This window comes from Bombus terrestris, chromosome 5, assembly GCF_910591885.1.
Source record: "Bombus terrestris chromosome 5, iyBomTerr1.2, whole genome shotgun sequence".
Lineage (NCBI taxonomy): Eukaryota > Metazoa > Arthropoda > Insecta > Hymenoptera > Apidae > Bombus > Bombus terrestris.
Genome location: NC_063273.1, coordinates 2,248,611 through 2,270,249, shown reverse-complemented (window position 1 = coordinate 2,270,249; position 21,639 = coordinate 2,248,611). Strand labels below are relative to the sequence as shown.

Sequence of the window (21,639 nt, the reverse complement as noted above, 5' to 3'; positions counted from 1 at the left end):
TCTCGCTCGTTTCGCGAGCGAGACTTCGTCGGCGCTCGCCTAAGAACCCAGTCAGGCCGAAACTAAAGCTAACTTGTAACCCTGTTCGCTGTGTAACTGCATCGCAAAGCGGCACTTGTATAAATTAACTGGAATCTCAAGAAGTAAAGTGGCCGAAGAGCAACGCGCTGGTTGACTTGTTAATTCCATTTACCGGCGCGCGCCTCCGTTCTCGCGTGTGTTCGCCGATCGCGTTCATGCAGCTTGCGTTGCAGCTACTGATTTTAAGTGGGTATCTTATGTACGGTAGTCGCGGTGCGACTGGTATAGTGAGATTATAAATTAAAAAGTCAAGTAGCGATTGAGAAATGTTAAAGCGACGTATAAAATCCTTTTAGGAATTTTTCCTATATATACGAGACGATACTTACTCGACGTATATAAATATATATATACACATACGTAATTAGTAAACCATAAAATGTCACATTATAAAACACAGTTGCTGAGCCTTACTCAAATTCATTAAGTTACTTGAGTCGAAGTAAATTAACATCTGTATTAATCGAAAATGATCGAGATTATTGACAACTTTATCCGTGACATTTCAGATATCTCACTTGCCTGAGTATTTAGGTAAATATCGGCTACTCTAGTGGCTACGTAATCATCCGAATACTCGCCTGAATACTCATCTCATAAATTAATAGCTCTAAACGTAAGCACCTGTTGGAAATTGTTCTTACGAAACAGCTATGTCCAGCTCGTGCGTCTCTTCCCTCTAATTTCCCGGCGGCGACCACGCAACGTCAAAAGTCGGCCTTTCTCTTCCAGCCACTGGCTGAAATTCGCCGCACGTAGTCCTGTATTAACATCCTGGAAAATGAATGGTTCGTTGCGACTCGTCGAGTCGAAAGAGGATCCCTCTCTCTCTCTTAACGAACTTTTCAGGTATACGTTTCTGTGTCATACACCTACCTTTTCGTTCCTTCCCACCCTTTTTGTCATTTTGTTGCACCCACTTTTGGATTTGATTTCGTCTCTCTGTTTCTGAAAGGTATACGTTTTTTCATTTTGAAATTCAAATCACACGGGCAAACCTACACATTCTCTGTTTGTCGGTGTTCTGCCTTTGTGTCTGATTCCAACGGAGAATTGCAGAATTACTGACTAGTTCAAAGGTCACGTGGATTTCAGCCGCCTTTCTAATGCATTTGTCTGGGTGGAACGACCGATTCGAAAGTTGATTGCAGTAGGTCATAGTGTCAGACGACACGCGGTTATAGGAGAAATAGTAGCTCGATGTTTTTGGTTTCAGTTCTATTTCAGGTGATTTTTGATGGATGATACCTTAAATACATGACGTTGCTATGTGCCAATATATCTATATATATTTCTTATAATACGACAGACACGTACATCGCATAATATCTATCACGCGATGTATTATACATACGTACCTTTTTAATTTTATTATCTTATTAACTTTATTTCCACACAACTTTCTTCTAGTTCCACTTATACTCTAGTTACACTTATTATAAGGTGTCATGACAGGTCACATAAGTTTCTTTAACATATAATTTTTAATTTTCGAAAAGGATGAAGCAAAATGTTAAACTATGGAAGAAATAACGGAAAACGAAGTATATTTCTTGCGTATAATTATTGTACATAACTCGATGTGGTCGGTAAAAGATATTTAGATACTTAGAAGTTACCCTATTATCTTATTTTATGTAAAATTATAAAAGTACAAAAGACAAGTCTGTAATTTACAATTTCTAATAAATTATTGCAATAAAGGGCTCAGTAGTCGGGATTGAACGCTAGAGAATTATTAACTTGTATAATAACGTTGTTAACTCGTTATACTATCAACATTTTTTATGCTTCGAAATCTTTAACAAGAGAAATACTTACTATCACTATTTCTGTGTTTATTTTCAAGATTGGCTCGGAACAGTTTTATCGACGTTTGATAGGCGAACCACTTTTTCACGTCAAGTCTCAGAGACTCACGCATCAATCGGGAAATGTCTAGAATGAAAATCGCATACGTGGCAACTTTTTCCGTTTAACTGCCATGTAACTATTTAATTTTATTCGTAAAAATTCCCATTTTATCGTCTTGCTTGCCAATCTTTAATCGAAATACGAAAATATTTATACATATTATATAATACGTTAAATTAAAAATACGTTAGACAAAAGCATTTATTATCGGAAATAGTTCTGTGTCAAATTTCCGTCAAAATCACTGAACAGTTATGAAACATAATAACCCCTAATTGGTTTGAAGAACGATCTCCGCCACTTAACGGTCAAAAGAGAAAACTTTTTGATAAGTCATCCCCGCGACGATCCTCCTCGATCAAATCTACCACTTTGCGCGAAACTTTTCCGTCGATGCGACGCCTCAAAGCGTTCATAATCGAGCTCGGAGCGTTGCATTGTATGACTGACGTTGCTATGTTAGACGTTTGTAATTTTCCAAGTTGCCAGCTTTAGGCTTATCGTATATCAGGCGTTGCCATTATTCTATGTCCCGTTTACGGCGAAGGCTTGTATTCAAACTATACTCAACCGTACTCTTCGCCACTTACCTCGACTGACGTGCATCGTGTGTACCAACGGCGTTTCAACAGCTCGTTTGGTTAACATGTGCCGTCGTATTTCTAACACGAAACACACTCAGGCCAAAGGAAACGAATCCTCGCCGCTTGTGCTTCTGCGCGAAGACGCAAATTGCGCGAGGCGATGTCGAGGGTGCGACGATTCGAACGGAAGAACGTAATTCCACAGGTTCAATCGTCGTACTAGCCAAGTGTTAATTACGCGTTAATTGACTTGCTGTCACGTTTTCAAACCTCGTTACTACCTGGCCACGTAAGAAATTACGTTTGTTCCAAGTGGTTGTCGTTACGAAATTTGCAGCGATCCCATGACCCCCTATTAGTCTTCTTGCAAATGAACTCGCGTTGGATCGCGAGTTTGCAAATATTTGGCAAAGATGGATCCTCAGTTAGGACATTAGAATTGCCTGTCACGTTTTCGTGAAATAATCGATACGGGTAGTTTTTAAGTGAGGAACGACGAGGATATAAAATTGCAAGCATAGCAACAAAAGGTACTAGTTTTGCTTGTAGTTAGACGCGAAAAGTTGTTGAAGAAAGAACATCGAGCTTTCTTAAGATACTTGCTTACTATTTATCGAATCTAACAATCGTAAGGTTATTCGGCATTTCTTATGTTCAATAAAATTCGTGATCTCGCAGTTCCATTTTCCAAAAATGGTTAACTTATCGCGCCGTGCATCACGGTGCCATTTCATCCATTCATCGTCGATAATATTCCATCAATTCCTGCAATCATGGCTGCTGGAGACTATCGCGAAATCTACTGCGCGATTCTTTCGTGCAAGTCGACATTTTGCTAAAATCCTCTCGGCGTACAATGTGGCCGTGGAAAATTACTGGGGAAACGATGGCGGGCCCGCAGTTGTTACCGCAGATTGCTACGATGCGAGTGACAGTGCTTAACTTTTCATACGCGCGGAAACTTCAATCCAAACTTTTCCACACCGCTCCTCTCCCTTCTCATCCTAACCCATCGTTCTTTCGTATGTCGCTTTACGACGTTCACGGAAAGCGTCCAGATGCACATTTTCGGCAAGATTTCCCGCGACGAACCGTCTTCGATTGCTCGTTTCCGCTCCTCTGCCCTTCTGTCGATCGAAACTTCGAGCGCCTACTCGTTGCGAATCCTCGACTAGGGCTGCATCGACGAGTGGCTGTGCTGCACGCCGGATGGGTTCTGGACAACGAGAGTGGCACCGAATGGCTCGTAAAAAATGATCGTAGCCGCCCGTAAAAATAGAACGAGCGCGAACGAGGCGGTCGAGACGATTCGCGTTGCGTCCGCGAACAACGCCTGGAGCTGACTTTCCGTGGAACTGCGGATGAGGGATAGACTGATACTGATAACAACGATGGCAAGGGAATGGAAAACCATGAAACCGTGTAATCCGGTGAATCGATAATGTGTCTTGCTCTTACGTATTTTTTATTCCTCGAATATGTATACGAATTGTTTGGTCGTAAACATACATATAGATATAATTTCGGATTTTTTTCGTTAAAATAAATCATATCGTAAGTAGACGAATTAGCAAATAAATTCTTATACATAAATAGAAACCAAACATTTAGCGTAAAAAATAATAAGAAGACTTAAAATTTTTAATTGACAATTTTTCGAGATATTAATCGGATCTAGCAACATCTTCATTCACATAAGTTATATATGTTATCAACAGCACTGTTTGGTACAATTAGTGAGACCATTAAACAATTTCAAATTAAGAAGTTTGCATATTGTCGAATATTCAATCGACTTTAGATATTTCATTACTCATCCAATCATTAAAACCTACAACATGATTGGATTCCAGAGAAAATAATTTTAATAATGTGAAATTTCAGCATGTAATATTAAATCATATATGTATATAGTCGTATACATTGCAAGAAACATTTTAATCATTTCGCACTTTAAAATGTACGACGAAATAAAAAATTATGAAACATTGGAACATTTAGTGAAAAATTTCCAACGTTTGCTTTAATTAAAATGATCATACGCGAATGAAATACACAAAATGTATTCGGCGAGAAATATTTTTCGATATAAAGTTATTTTATTTCCAGATATCCGAAAGTCGAATGTTAAAATTGATTTTGTGCGTTCTTGATTTTATTGAAATCGATAATTCATTACTTTATGCACAAACTTACAGTTATACCTTCGATAATTTCTATCTTCTCTCAATTAATTGATCGTTAATCCCGATAGTTATAATTCTGTCTTATGGCGTATGATTTTTTAATGTTAATGTTATAGCTAAACCGTCACACATTACCTATCCAAAATCTTATTATATGATTATTTCAGATGCGAAAGTTTATCAGTTAAAAGTTAGATTAACTTTCGTCTGTAAAGATTATTTCAGTTAATTTCCTGCGTTTATCATAATCATATAACAATTATTACTTCGGTCAAGTTATTACGGCTATAAACTTCTAATTTATAAACGAAACAACTGGCATAATATTAATTTTAATAGCGTGAATCGAAGAATAAAATGAACTTTAAAATTGTCTGTGAGAAAGCTTTCAAATATTCCTATGAATTCTTTCAATTGCGCTTCAATTTTTAATTAAGAACTCAACTACCTTTTCAACAGTCTTGTTTAATTTTGTAGGGCTTTCGCGCTATAGAAACTCTATATTAAATTCACCATCACATTTAACACTAATTAAATCTTCTAATTTCGTGCTTCGTCATTTGTCGTAAATAGTACGCCAATTTTATCGACGAACTGTTTCTAAATCGATCACAACAGAAATTGAACAACCTCGGAAAACATATGTAGGTGCGCGGAAATTAATTTTACGGTGTTTCCATCGTGAAATCCAATCGGAGTGATGAAGAAATATCGGCAGAAGCAAATAACTCGTCTTCCCATGTCGAACGACACGTATTGCGAGAAAGGTGGCACATTTTTATGGAAGTCAAGTCGGGCGACGCGATGTCATAAACGGGTGATCTATAACATTTGACGAGATATTCGACCGTCGATTTCACTTCTTCTTCGACGGAACGATCGATGAAACGGAGTGACACACGCAATCGGCGCATTCGCCTTCCAACATACACCCGATACGCTCGATACACGTCTCTTTCAACATTCATAGCGTATCCGCAGCGTCCATTGGCTGCTTCCACGTGTCACTTCGCAGCCATCGATCCGCAATTATTTACGGGCCATTCCGGACATCAGACACTGTCGATTATCCCCGACTAGAGTTGGTCGCCTCTCTGAATCGTACGCGGCACGCGGCTCACATTTTGTATTCGCTACACGTTCATCAGCATCTCGGAACCAAAAGGCTACTTCTTCCCTGTCGTGGAACGTGGCTCGAGGTAATGAAATATTAGGCGAACAGGCGAATTTCTAGTTTAATTCTCGACCATAATCAAATTGTAGGCGAGTAACAGGAGTTAAGTCAAATTAATAAATTCGAAAGAATAGAAACTCAAACGTACAAGCTTTTATTTTAAGCGATTCACGGTTGATCCCGCAGGGTTAAACTCCTAATCTGCTGTATTCTTTGGTCTCTGCGTCAATTACGAAAATGAAAAAGATTGCAATCTGAAATACAACGAATAATTAGTCGCTAAAGCATCGAAATAAAATTTCCATAGCTTCGCTAGTGTATTTTAATCGCGTCTGTTATTTACACCGAAATAAAATAACCTGTATTAGTATAATTAATATAGGAAGAAAGTTTACTAACATAAACAGATTAATCGTGAAATCTACCTGTGGACGTCCTTATGAATATGTAACGAGAATAAAACTGGAAGAACATTAATTATTAAGCAATATACCAACTAGCAAAAGCTCGGATACTTCCATCATAAATATTTAAGACGTTTTTGATAATTAGGGAACTATAATTCTTGATCGGTTACAACGATAACAGATCATTTTAAATAGCATGCAACGTTTAAAATTCTGCTTCAATAGGAACTATATCTTTCATTTCATTGTTAATTTTTTATTCAAACCTGCGCCACTACTTTCCTATATATAGCTAATTACAATTTTAACTGTCGGCTCTTGTCGAGCCATTTAGCCCTTTATCTGATGTCAACGTGACATATCACATTATTCATATATATCAACACTGTCTATCTTTACATCCTTCGCGACTTTGTTTAAGGGCTTCGAGATAAAGCAAAAGGTTGTAAAGAAGCGTGTGCATGTATAAGTATGTCTGGCGACCAAGTTGTAAAAACGAGTTCAGTAACGCGAACCATGAAACTGATTCTCCTTTATATCGCTAGATACAATATTATTGTAGAAAATAAACATTATCTTTGTTAAAACCTGTTTTTGCTAAGGCTGACGTTATTTCAGTCTTAATATTAGAATTTCTTTCTGATTACTATTTTACAATTTACTTTAGAACGTCAACAGAATGTAAATGAAAACAAAGTAGTATAAATGATATCCTGATCGGTTCAAACTAAATAGTTCCGCGCGTAATCCTATTTCATTCATCTGAATTTATTCGACGAATTAATAAACAGTTAGCAGAAAGCTCGCTAAAGCTAATCGTTAATTGAATCAGTGTGTGCCCGTAGATCTTATTCCGGTTCAATACTCGGAGAACATTTTGGCTAATTTTCTGGTACGATAACATCAAGCCTATTCCACTGGGTATATTTGATCTAAGCTTAGAAGACAAATATGAGACAATAGACGGCATCAAAGTAAATGGAATTACTGCGTAGGCAATTGCCAGACATGATCCAAAGCTACGGATTAAATTATACTGATTTGCTTAATTACGTTTAAACGAAAAATCATTCTTTTTCGTAAAAAAAAGTATTAAACGACTAATATGTACGTTAGAAATTAGTTAGGAGAAAAATAGACGAAGAAGATTGAAAGTACATATATTCCAATTTTAATCTAAAAATGATACCTAAATAATATAACAAGCTACTAATAATGATAATGGAGAAACAGAACTCTTTTAAAATAAAACAGAAAAGGTTATCATAAAGGCATACACGTATCTACTATTGATCTCTATATTAATAAATAAGTAGCATAATAATGTATATTTAAATATACGTACCTTCTGTTTCTTATGATCTTCTTAATAACATTCCTTTTCCTAATTTATTTTCTTACAAGAACAAAATAATAATACATGTAGCATACAAATTAAGCTTCTTACCTAGTCGATGATAAATTATTGCAATTATTCCATTGTACTATAAACTCTAACTAAATAAAGCTAAATAAAACTAAACTTTAAAATTATATAACTGAACCCACCCTATTTTCAACTATCTATAAATGCAACGAACTATCTACAAGGGAGAGAGTCAAATTTTGCAAACGTTCCACATCATAAACCAACTACCCATGAAAAACATTTGTCATTATTCCTATTTTAATCTTCAGTTAAAAGTTGATGATGGTCAGAAAATATGTCAAGGGCAGCGACAACGATTACAAGAAAAAGCTAAGCGTATAATTGGGAATTCGGTGAACGTTTAAACAAAGTGTACAAATCAGGCTAAAGCCGATACTTATGCACCAGGCGTACGTTGTTCATATCGATCACAACAGGCTGTGCTTAAAATAATACAGGTTTCTGTGTAGATTTAATGGGCGGTTTAGGTAGGTAAGTGCAGTAATTTAGACTACGATTCCATGACCATACCGCGAGCTCGTTAATTATTAGAGAACGATACCGCCCATGGATATCGAGTACTTTACAGCGTGTTGTGTACATTTACATACTAGACGTTTTCACATACAGTATATCGAGGACATCTCCGAAGATATTTTTCATGTTTTCAAATAATACGATACCGTTCGACCATTTGTCAGAAATATGAAATGGTTACCGCGATCAGTCCCCATGGAAATTTATTCGTGTATTAAAGCGACTGTTATCGACGGCGAACGTTCCATTATGTCAGAACGCGGGAACAATATTCTATGAACTGTTAAAGAGTTCTATCGTAATTTGAAATATCTCATCTCTCTCAACGGAGTTTGACTTTGAGAATTTTGTTTCGGGAATTTGTTGTAACTTGTATAATTACGCGTACACAGTACAGCTTATTTATAAGTTTTGATTACCTATATTGCACTTTATTATAAGTTCTGATTAAATTTTGATTAAATTTTGATTAAAACGATGAGTAAGAATGTGTATGAATACTTATAGGCCATGGTTTTCGATGTATATTAATCCTTTGACAATGTAACAAAGTAACGGAGAATTGAAAATTAATGATTTAGAAAATAATTATTTATTTTCGTTTCTTGTGTTCCCCATATCAGATATAAAATACACGTGCTCATAATTTTTTATAAATAATAAATATTGATACGAAATTCCTACCACTGTAATTGTTGGATCGTTCGAATCTGCCTCTGAATACACCGTGAAGGGGTTAAACAGAGAAGCATAAATGTAGGCGTATTGTATCTTATATCTTAATACGTGAGCTTTTTAAAATTAAACGCAGCTCTATCCATATCCAAATCAAATTAAATTTAATTCATAATAGAAAAGATACGATGCCTGAAACTTGTCGCCACGAATTAATTTCGCTAATGCGGTCACGATCAACCAGTTTTGGTTAATTTTGAGCACAACTGGTTAATTGGATATCGACTATGACAAAACCAGGTCAAGGAGACAGCCATAGAATCGAGTTCCAACAATAATACATGTATATCATTGACAATGATTTGTGGATATTTCAGGATAATTTAATATTAACTCGAATAAGTCGCAGTTGAATCACTTTGTTTTAAAATATTGCAAGATACTTTAATTTCTCACGTCAAATTCATTTTTCTAATTTCTGAATATGCGATAAAATATACTTAACGTTCGTACGTTTACGTGACAAGTAAGAAGCCCAACTTACAATTAAATTTTAACATCGTAAAGAAGTAAACGTTTATGGAAATGATTATTTTTATCAAAAAATGATCGTGAAATTGAAATATAGTTCCATTATTTGACCACTTTATTTTTATCCTCGTGGAATAAACTACAAATCGTTAAGCTGCTAAAACAAATCAAAGCTGGCAAGTAATATAATATACGTACACATTTTTAATAGGTTTTGACGTTACATGAAATGCGCGTATATGGATATTAGCAACGATAATGAAACATGAAAATATCACAAGGATTAAAATTTGTTGTAAAACGAAGATAGCTTTTGAAATTTGTTTTTATCCCATAATTTACAAATTTATGCCAGAAATACGACATTTTCGACTTTATCGTCATCTTCAGAAGCCGTCATCTTTCTTCGGTTCATATTACGCTCCATTATAAGCATCGTTCGTCTTCGCTCGTGTCACTTACCTCCTACCTACAGTGGCAAACAAATCATCTCCTCGAATTAACAACAACCAGCACCAGTGTACAGGAAGTAACCAACGGAGAGCCAAAACCCATAGAACCGAGTCAACTTCCCAAAATAGCAATTAGAACAGACACAAAGATCCCCCATCGAACAAGCCATCGAAGCAAAATCAACTACCCTACGTCGTTCAAGTACGTAGCGTAGCTGCACGAAGTACAGTCAACCCAAAATTCGAAGAACCAATTACGCGTCAGCACTGTAGACGCTTTCGCTGATGGAGCAACGACGATCATGAGTGTTCACCACATCTGTATCCACTACAAAATCATCGGATTACAATGGTTGGATGGATCGTAATTACATAGTGTATTCACGAGTAGAATGGGCGACAGTTGGAGGCGCGGGGTGAACGCTGCTTGAACGTTAGGTGTAGAGAGTCGGGGTCGTCTTAACAGCCCCAGAGACACGGTTGGCACATAGAATAATAGGGTTCGTCAGTGTGCCGGGTTAGTCCCTGTTAGCAAGACCGAAGGTGCACAATGTATGCAAACACCGTCGCGCCACGGGATTCCCTGGAAATGCTCTAATTAATGCGCTCTGCCCAATAGGGCGCATCCTCTCCTTCTTGTCAGCCCGCTCTGCGTTCAAAACTAACGGTGACAAGCCGGCCATTCGTTTTCCTTAAAATGTTGGAAAGTAGGTCGAGGTGATATTCGAATGTTTATTCCTCGGGTTTGCTCGGAATCAAAGAGTTGAAACAACGTACGCTACACACTACCGCTTAGAAGTACGTGGACTGGTTTATTTGTTATTTTTTGGGAGTATAATTTGATTAGAAAGTTAGAATTGGAGAGATACAAAATGATCCCTTCGACGTAATTTAACTTTTTGGTCTGATTTCATATCTTTAATTCAATCGAGCCTTTATCAGAGCAGTCGTGGGATATCAGCACACGATAAAATTTATTTTTTCAACTTTGTATATAAAATATGTACATACGTAGTATATACATAAGCGTAGTTTTTGAGAAGTCTTCCATATTTTGTTAAAGTGCCAAACGCTGAAAACCCAAAGATTCGAGCAATAATCGCTGTAAGTGTCAAAATGAACGAAGATGCGTTTTTCTTACGCGTTATTCCTATCGGGATAATTTACGAATGTGAAATTATACTTACCTGCGTTGTAAAGGTACTTGGAAATTATAATACGATACAAATGGGCGTATGAATATACGTTTGATTGAGCAAACTTAATCAAGCAAATTTCAAGCTTTTTGAGGAATACCTTCATCTTACCTTTACCTTTTTCTTAACAACGCATATCACAGAAACTAAAATAGAAGGTAAAGTTTGAAAGAAATCGTAAAATTAACAACACAAAAGACAAAATGAAATTTATATTGAAGCAGTATAATACACAAAATATATCGACTTAATATTCATTTACGAATGACAATAATGTCAACGAAAATGAACCTAAACGATACATCCAGCTTCGTTTAAAACGAACACAAATAAGAGAAAGAAGGTTTACATGGCTTAATAGAGAAAATAAATTTTTAAGATTAAAATGATCTCAAACGAGATAATAACATAACAACGCATTGATATTAATCTGTTAACTGTGTCATCTCTTAAATAAGTACCTACTTCTGTAATCATGGAATTCAAAATTAATACGGACACATTAATTTTCGTTAGACTCGATTTAGCTCTCGCAAATGTAGACGTATTATATTTTCAAAGAAGATGGAACGACACAGGAAAGAGATAGGAGATTCGTCAATTAAAAAATTATTATATTCGTCTTCTCCGGTTAACAGGGTAAACGTTAGAAGATTATTTGGAAATGAAAGGTTAATCGTGTCTTTATCGTCGTCGAAAATTTAAACCAAAGTCGAATCGTCTTTCGGTACGATCGTAGATGTTATTTGATAGTTGAGTGGTTCTGATACGAATAAAATTTTCACGCTGCTTTCACCGCCGTAAATGCACGTGATGCGCTAAGATTTTCTTCACGTGCAGGATGGAGAATGGTTAGCGGTCAGTGAGAGGAAAGGCGAAATGCGATTCGACTCACGTGCGACTGAAATTTTGACTGCTCGTTCGGTACGTTTTCTGTTCTCTTAATAGAGAAGATCGGGAAAAGGTTCGGACAGGACGACAAGTGGGCTAGGCTCGTTTCTGTAAAACAGATGAAACGTATTCTCTTTATTTCGTATGCCATCGAGTATTTATCTTACGTGACCGAACAATCCTCTCCCCGACATAACACGTGACTTTAGCGAATGAAATTCGGACATCGGTAACTATCCACTAGGACCAGGCTGTCTCGCCTATTTACAATAGATCTTTGTACAAAAACTAATCTCATATAAACAGTACAATGCACGATTCCAAGGTTCATGTACGCAACGTGAACAAGAACGAAGATCGTTCGAGATATCCATTTCGCGTTACAAACTGTATATTCGATAATTCAAGGACGCTGCCTCGTCAAATTGGACTTTGCTCTTATCGAGCTCTGTTTCCGTTCTCTCTGCTTTTCTATTTCCGTTTTATTCGTGTAACGTGGCCGTACTCTATTATAAAAATCTGCAGGTAAAAAAAGAACGTACAATTCAAACGATTCGATACACTTCGTCAAGCATCGAGTTCCTGTCTGATCATCAACGTTTCATTAAACCTGCAACTGGACATCCACTTGTCCAATCTGATGGTGTACGCGACTGAAATCGTCGGCCCATCCGGGTGCAGGTCCTCGTTCTCGTCACAGACACGGAATTTTTCCGACGGTTTCTCCCTCTTTTATTTTTTTATTTTTCACTTCTTTCTCTCTTTTCCTCTCGTTATCTCCGTGTTTCTTTTGTACAGCGAATTGTTCGCAGTGTTTCGCGAAGATGCTTGGAATTTCGCACGTCGATCGTAGAAAGACGCAACGTGCGATTCGACTCGCGAGAATTTCAACTCCGTTTCACAGACCCGGCAACGATGTTCGCGCACTTTGTAACTAGCTTTTCGTACGAACGTTGTGCAGAGTCGCTCAAGTGTCTAGACTCGGTGAGACTTTCATCGCGAGCTTTATATACAACTCTCTTGTATTCGATTCGAGCGCGTCACCACTTCCGGTTGATGGAACTTCCCCTGCGCGGAAACCGACGAGGAAACTGGCCTCTGCGGCATCGACGATAAACCTTTGCCTGACCTCTGGAGACTGTAGTATACCTGCAATCAATGAAACAGGATTCTTCGTTTCGAAAAATAAATGTCAACCATCTGGTTGAGTAACGAGCTAATTCCTTAAGGCTAAAGTTCTTCGTCAGTTCACTGATATTAGATTATCCTGAAAATTCTCGCGTTTTTTGTCATATTTAACTTTGACGCGAAGGATGATTCTTATTGTAATAAAAATATTCGGAATTTTATAAATTCGACATTGGATAAAATAAATAAATTCCATGTATTTTATGGAACAAATTAATCTACAATGTTTCATGAAAAATTGAATAAATATGTAAAGCGGTTCATATCATTTAGATTTTCCATGTTTCAAGAGTACAAGGAAAATGTTTTAATAGGATTGAACGTAATAAAAACAGAAGGCTACACGCATTAAGTAGGAGTAATAATTACGTAATTTCGAATTTTAATGGCTGTCCAGTTTGGCAGAAACTAGCGCTTAACTAGTTTACGATGCCGAGGAGAGAGATTAATTATTTTCCTTAACGCTTTTCGAAGGATGTAAACATTCTTTAAAATTGAGTTTCAGTTAATTGCGTCGAGAACGTAAAACGTTAAATGCTTTACGGAAGGTTAGTTCGCGTCCTTAGAGACTTTTCTGAAAGGTAAACGTGCTTTTTCTAACTTGTTTTTTCAATGTTAATTGAGTTTGCACGTTACCATATTGCATCAACGCGTTCTATTTTCATTTAATATATCAAAAAGCCATTCCAAAGCAGTTTTAAAATTGACGATAAATGGATTTAATTTTTATGAATGATTACTTATTAATGCATCGCGTTTATTTTATAAAAACAGAGAAAGGACACGCTTTTGCATCTTCAAAATTGCGCGTTTAAAACTCGTTAATTTCAGTGTAACTTATAACAAAATATACCAAAGGCGAGCCAAGTAAAACGATGCCAACTGTTGTTTCCAAATATACTGCAGATAGATACCGATTCCAATTTCTTTTTTCAATTAAGCTACAAAAATTTACTTCAAAATTGCAGTTCCTCGAGTTCAAATCACATATTAAAAATGTTTAATTTACATACACCGCGAGTGTATAATTTAGCGTCGCTTATAACCGTATCATTAGCGCAAAAATCAGATACGTTAAATCGGATCTCGAGATCAATAAAATCTATATCGTATTGCAGAAGCTGCATAAACTATTCGTTTGGAAAATAACGAAAACTTCCGATTTGCGATAGAGCCGCGTGAAATGCGAGTGGACGAGCGAAAGAGAGAGAGGCTACAAAGGGAGGAAGAAAGAGGGTGGAAAAAGAAAAACGGTAAATGCAAATGTATCGATACTTGTGAAAATTGCAAATTCGGGGTTGGAATTAATAATGGAAGAGCTGACGGGGAACGAACGCGCGGAGCGAGGTTGAAAATAATCGAAAACCGCGGCCGGCTACGTAATTCCGAGGAAAACAAAAACAGTGAAACGAAAACATCCAGGAGGAATATCGGGATCGGTTAATGAAAAGAACGACGAAGTAATGGTGTAGATGGTGGCTGGATGGGGGACTGGTTCGAATCGGTATTAAAATTATTCAGACACTCAACGGAACGCGACCAGTGTCGAAAGGAAACTGAAGTCGAGTTCAAGACGAGTTATATACGCGCATCGGAACCTCTCGAATTATCGAGGAAACTTCGATGTAATTAAACTGGCGAAAGCACAGATAACCCAAGGCCTCGCTAAACCGGAAAAGTTAAAGTAGAAGACTGCCGCATATTAAAACGAGCGATCCCTTTTCTTGGCTCGTGCCCTAGGTCTCCTGTGGTCGTCTTCGAAACTTCGAATATTTAAAACAACCTTGTCGGTTTGGCTATGCGAGACAGAGTAGAAATTATACAGAAGAAAAAGAGAGGCAAGACCGGTCGCGATAAAGAAGAGAAATCGCGTCGACGAAAGAGGATCGATTGTATTACTTCCTCCGGCGAAAAAAAGGAACGCGATCTCCCTGTTGAATATTGTATCACGTTTTATCGATCGTTCGTTCGGTAATTCGCTAGTTTCCCCTACGACCTTCCACTTCTTCCTCTCTACTCTCTTCGGTAGCTAGGGGAAGCGTTAATTGCTTCTCATTAATCAAACGGCTTCGACTAAATACACTCTATTAGATATCGCTAAAAAAGGCACCCGATTAAATTTACAGACCGTAATGAGTTTACGGGGCTAATTGTCGGAATGATTTATATGGCCACGGGACTCATCGATTAGTTCCGCTTCCGGGATATCGCCTATTCTGCTTCTACGCCATTTTTGTCATCTCTCGGCACCAGGGAATATGAGTGAAACGCTATTAAAACAATAGACTGGAAAGGAATGAAATCTGTATGATATCGCAGATGCTTCTTCTTTCGCTTGTATATTCGTTTACCTGTCATCTCGTTTCTTGTCCTACTACCTATAAGAATGAGGGTTCGTGAATTGTTCCCTCAAAGAAGTAGCCTCTATCGAACAATTTCGAGGAAATTTAGCTTAAATCGAGTAAAGAAATCTATACTTTTAGTGGAATCCACTATCACGATTGTAAGGTTAATATCAACGCTGCAGTTTCAAAAATTATACGTTTATTTTCGGTGTTGTAATTAATTTCGAGATATGTTTCTACTGTAAAATATTTAACTTCTCCTAGATTGCTGCTGTATGAATATAACTTCTAATAAAATTAACTCTATGCGGAACTATTCTTTCAAAGCATCGTAAAAGTTTCATTCTTTATGTCAGATCGATGGATATGAAATATATATTCGTTATCCTTTACTATCCTCAATACATAGATGCGATGCTTCAAATTTGGATATTATTGAAGCTTGGACAACGATCCGTTTAAACTTCATTGTCACTTTGACTTGAAATATATATTACGAAAATATTCTTGAAAATCTCACATTTTGGTTGTTTCGCTGGTTGTAAGCGTCCATTGCCATCTGCTTGAAGTCCGCCATAGTGGGTGGATTACTGTAAGTATTCGCTTGGGATACATGGTTTTGGGGATAATTTATGGTCGGCGTTGGCAGACAATCGGTCAACATTGGATCCGGTGGTAGATCTAAACCGTGTTGCACGATCGGCCTTTTCTCTGGCGAGATCGCCTCGTCTATAACTCGATCTTTCTTTCTTCGTTGAGGCGGTGTCTTATATATCGGAGTATACGTTAGAGGTCTTCTCTCTGTGAACAGATTCGAACGAAGCCATGCAAAGTCGCGCATCCACTAAGCAGATTAGTCGATTAAATCTAGACGAGAATGGTCTCCGCGTACGATACAATACGTTACAACAGGACAAAGAAGTTCGCAAGCAGCGCTAGATTTATCTAATATGCCATTTTTCAAAATAGAAAATTATATTTCTCTATATAGCGACGTACTGAGTTAATTTCTCGATAGTAAACAGCTTATTGGTCATACGATTCAATTCCATTTGTTTCTCTTTGAAGGACGTACAGAAAACAATTTCCGTGAGATGTTGGTAGCGTTAGAGGAAATTTAATGAAATAAAGCGGAGGAAAGATGGTAAAAAATTATTGAAATCCGAATGCATCGATATTTAAAGTACGAAGAATAGAACCAATGTTACACTTATGCGTACTATGTATTCACGATATTACCAATTATGATTTTACTTCCTTTCGCAACCACCAAATGCACGCAAATGCTTCTAAAACTAATGTTGACTTCGATTGAAATGAAAACACGATTATACTATACATATAGCTATCAATTTTCAACACATCGCTTTAATTATAATTATTTGCGTGGAATATATTCAGATCCTATATCTAGTTGCAATATCAATAAGGTATTATTAACAACAAGGACCTAAGTAATTGTAAAACAATGATTATTTACTATAAACTCGTTTACTTAATGGAATTGAATATATTTTAAATATCGGAGGTATCTAAATTCACATCATTCTCTATCATGTTCCTTCAAACAAAGAGGAAATAGATCAAAGAAATTGAAAGAAATTGAAACCGAAAGAAAAGAATACTTTCAGACTATTACATTTTAAGGAGAAATAGTTATTATTGCTTCGTTCATTTTTCTTTCGACGTATCGCGCGTCAAAGCTTTCGACGCGGCGGACAGTGCGTTTGCGTTCGCCCACGTTAATGCTGAGATAATAATGTAGAAGTTTGATGAGCACACATTGATCACTATTCACTGTGGATAAAGGCATTGCATTTCCGATCTATTAATGTGTATTGAAGCGTACCAATTTAACCTGACAATGCATTTCGAAATTCATTGCTACGCGACGCGGAAATATCTTTGATGGGAAAAGAACGCCAAAGCATTCGCTATTAACATTCCCGGGAATTTGAATAGAAAGAAACGACAATACACTATCATACCTTTATCGATCTTTTCTTCCGTCCGATCAACGAATTATCCAAAATTAAACCAAAATTATACCGTGAATCAGAGCTTAAATAGAAAGCAAGCGTGTTTATGATTAAAACTCAAATCAGATGACAAAGTTTAAAAGAACGAAATTGTACATTTACATTGGACTTGGGCAAATTTTATTTGAAATAGAGATGGAAAAATCTAGTGCCGATTATCTTAATGAAATTTAGGTTAAGTATCTAAATATTTCAAACAAAATATAATTATCTACTCGTTCTACCTTCTACATTTTTTATTTCTTTTATTTCAAACGATCTATCGGAGACAGAATGTGATAAGAAAAAAGCTCGGTATTTGACAGATGATATGTAACTCTATAAATGTTTTGCAACTGGTAAATTGCAACCGAAACGAATAAACCGCGGAATTTCCACTTTCAATCAAGCGATTTAACGAGGAAGAGAGACACGGTACTTCAAAACCAATAACGATTCCATGAAACGATAATAATCTGTCCAGGACAATCATCGCGTGAAAAAATCTTTCTGAAATTTTCATTTCATCCGAAGATTATGGCCTGAAAAAACATAATATGTCCTACGGGGCAGGAGTGTCGTATCCCAATTAATTCTTTGAAAAATAAAGATTCCACGTGTGTGTGTGTGTGTGTTTGTATGCGTTATCTTTTAGTGGAATATTAAATTTATATTCTCGTATATACATATACAGGGTGATTTTGAAGTAATATTTAATACTTGTAACAGGGGAAAAAAGTTATTATTCGGATAAAAATAAATCGAATATATAAATTGACGTTCTTTCATGCTTCGTTTCCGAGAAAATCGAGTTTGAAAAGCTGTCAAATAGACTTCAATTTCATTAATTATCGCCTGTACAGAAGCGAATATATTTAATTTATCTACTTACAAAATAATTGGAAATGGCTATCGTTTTTTTTTTATCCTAGTTTTAAAATAATAGGTAGTAAATTTCAACAATTGAATAATACATTTTTCTACTCCGGGTGATATATTAATCATGAAAAAGAAAATACAGAATTAGAAGTTTACAGCAATAGCGGTTATTCAAAGCAAAAATTGGTCTTTCTAACTCGACATCCTAAGCATCTTTTATCACGTCCTGACCCAGTACACGTAGCAGGATTAAAGGAATCCATGAAATTTGTTTTTAACTCTACTGAAAATAGCCACGATTCTCAATGAACAATTGAAACAAAAATAGAGCGGGCCACGTCGATAATCCAAGAAATTGCACGATCTGGAGGCACACGGAGGTATAAGTACAGGCACACGAAAGCGGTACGATAATCGACCTGCGATTGTTCCAGTTACGCGAATCGTGGCTATCAATCGTGGCGAAGACGAGCAATTAAACAACCAACGAAATAAACAGATAAAAGTACATTTTAACCAGTTCAGCAACAAGAATTCTTTTTCTAACCTTAGGCGTATATTTGCCAAATCTAGTTTATTTGGCGAACTTTGTGCTTCGTGTATATTTTTTCTTTCTTTTGGACAGAAAAAATGTTTGCAGTGAATAGGACCATTGTACCTAGCTTTACGATACAAACACTGAATCCATCCTTTGTTTTCAAGCATTTAGGTTTTCAGCTTTTGGGTATAGCATAGTCGAACATTTCCACTCACGATTTTGTAACAACGTTCGACCCTTTTGAACTGAATTTTTGTTTGCTGACAAGAAGCTCTAATTAATCACAGCTTCTCATTACGATCCACAGACTAGGAACAAATAATTGTCATAAATAGACTCTCTGTTACTGATATAAAAAAAAAAATAGGAAAAATTAAATTAGCCAAGTTTGCTCATACTCGACAAATCTTCAAGGATGTTGGTTTCATTTTGAGTCATGGGATAACTTGTACCGATTTTTTCAACCTGTTAAACCATATTAAAATGTAAGATTTTAATTGTAATAAAAGACACCTATATTTTGGTTTAGTCCACATGGTGATTCCAAGATCATGGTTCAAATTTCATTTTCTCAAGAACAAGGCGTCGAACGAAAAAACTTTATTATACGTTCTCGACATATTTTCACCCGTAGGATAAGCTCCTGCCGAGTCTTCGCTTCTGTACAGGCGATAATTAATTAAACTGAAGTCTACCTGACAGCTTTTCAAAGCCGATTTTCTCGGAAACAAAACGTCAAACATGGAAAAATGTCATTTTATATCTTCGATTTATTTTTGTCCGAAGAATCACGTTCTTTCCCGTTGCAAGTAGCGTTACTTCAAAATCACCCTGTATATGTATTGGTCTGTATGGCCGCATTGTGTACACGAAGGCCATAGTTTAGCGAACGTTTCGAACAATCGGAAAGCCGTAGACTCACCATACTCGTTGGGTATGATGTCCGGATCGATGTCATCGACCGCCTGCTTGGTCTGGGGGTGTACCGGAGTAGTTGCACCTGCATTAGGTGGCTCGCACACGATGGGAGCGTGCTTTGGACTTCCGGGCCGACCGTTCGAGTGCTTCCGGTAGAGCGCCATCAGGATTCCAGCTACAGCCAGGGCCAAAAGGGTCGCTGTTGCTGCCAGGCCCAGCAGCAACGGGTTCAACATTGATGCGTCCGTGTTCCCTGTCATGGCAGCAATGTAAAATGCTCGATCAGGCGGAACTTCCATCGGGTTACCTATCTGTTTTGTCCCTGCTTCTCGGTTATTGCGGCAAGTATATTTTTACCTCGTGATACATCCACCCACTCACCCTTTTTCTACCCCTTGCGATCTCGCCACCGACGATCCGATTTTGTCGGCAGACATCGCTAAATCTATCGGTATTGTTCGTCTTTTTGGGATACACTGGCTCGCGAAACAATTCCAGCATATATGACAATCTTTTACGAATATATTAAATACACGCGCTGTACGAAACATTTTGAAAATTCACTATCACTGTAACGAGATTATAATCATGATTATATTGATAAAATATAAAACAAGATTGACAACCTGCGTCGAGTATAAGAGTTGCAAGATATTTGTTACAAATATGTAATTAGTAGCAAATTTTATTACAAAAAAATACAAACAAAACAGTATACGACATAAACAGCCATCTTAAACATATAATGAATGTTAGAGATCGATCTACCGAATGGATAATAGCACTTTTGTGATTTTTATGAAATGTATACTTAAAATATCTTGTACCTTTCGTGTATATTTCTAATCCTATTTCAATTAACAACATAATCGCGAATGTCGTGCCCTACTACAATGCTAATGAAATTTCAGAATGTTTCACGCGACACGCGTTATATATTCATACAAGATTTTTACATATGTATCGTATGTTTAAGTTTAATTCAAAGATATATCTAACATTGGAGCAATAAAATATTTCTAAACAATGTGTAAATGTATTGGCACTTTTTTTATGTTATCCAGACACTTAGCACGATCCTCTATTTTCAACCGCATCATTATTCCCACTCGTGCTCTTTCTAGGATAGGCCAGCTTAATAAGCAGAAGGATAATTAACGAAGGTATGTCAATTACGCTGCTATTGCAGTTCAGCCGTAGTACACGTACAGTGTCCCGCTTTAATTATTCGATGCGACTATCTCTAAACCTTGTGACTGTTAAAAGAAATGTTATCGCTCAAAGTTAATCTGCTTGCAGACGAATGGCAATAACTTTTTGAAAGGCTTTCACGATTTAGTACGCTGTTTGAAAAATAGTGCTAGCATTTAAACAAAGGTCGATTCTTACCGTTTTAAGAAAGAAAACGACGAAATATTTGTATCAAGAAAATGTTTAAGTTCAATTTAAAGTAAGATATCATTCAAAAATAAAAGACTACAACGGTGCTCCTCTTGTATTCTATTACGAATTTGTAGCATCAAAAATAAAATATATCTTCGAATATTACAAAACTAATAGTATTTATAAAAATGGCATAAAATTCGATTGAGTTTAATAAAAAAACAGTGAAAGTATCCGTTGGAAAACTAACAATTTCAACGCGATTTCCTGGTAAGCGAGAATGTTGATTTAGAACGAAATCGTTGAAATAGGGCACCGCCCATTCACATAACAA

General features: G+C 36.7%; 1 protein-coding gene across 2 annotated transcripts in view; it reads right to left on the bottom strand.

Moving 5' to 3' along the window:
- Positions 1-11,342: 11,342 nt before the first annotated feature.
- LOC100645946 (hemicentin-2) overlaps positions 11,343-21,639 on the bottom strand; it is a 205,122-nt gene continuing 194,825 nt past the window's right edge. For both annotated transcript variants that reach the window (XM_003395723.4, XM_003395724.4), the window contains 3 exons: positions 19,927-20,175; positions 16,090-16,370; positions 11,343-13,185 (listed from right to left, as the gene is read on the bottom strand). In XM_003395723.4, coding sequence (XP_003395771.1) covers positions 13,042-13,185; positions 16,090-16,370; positions 19,927-20,175 — 674 coding nt within the window. In that variant the 3' untranslated portion in view covers positions 11,343-13,041. The remainder of the gene's footprint in view (positions 13,186-16,089; positions 16,371-19,926; positions 20,176-21,639) is intronic.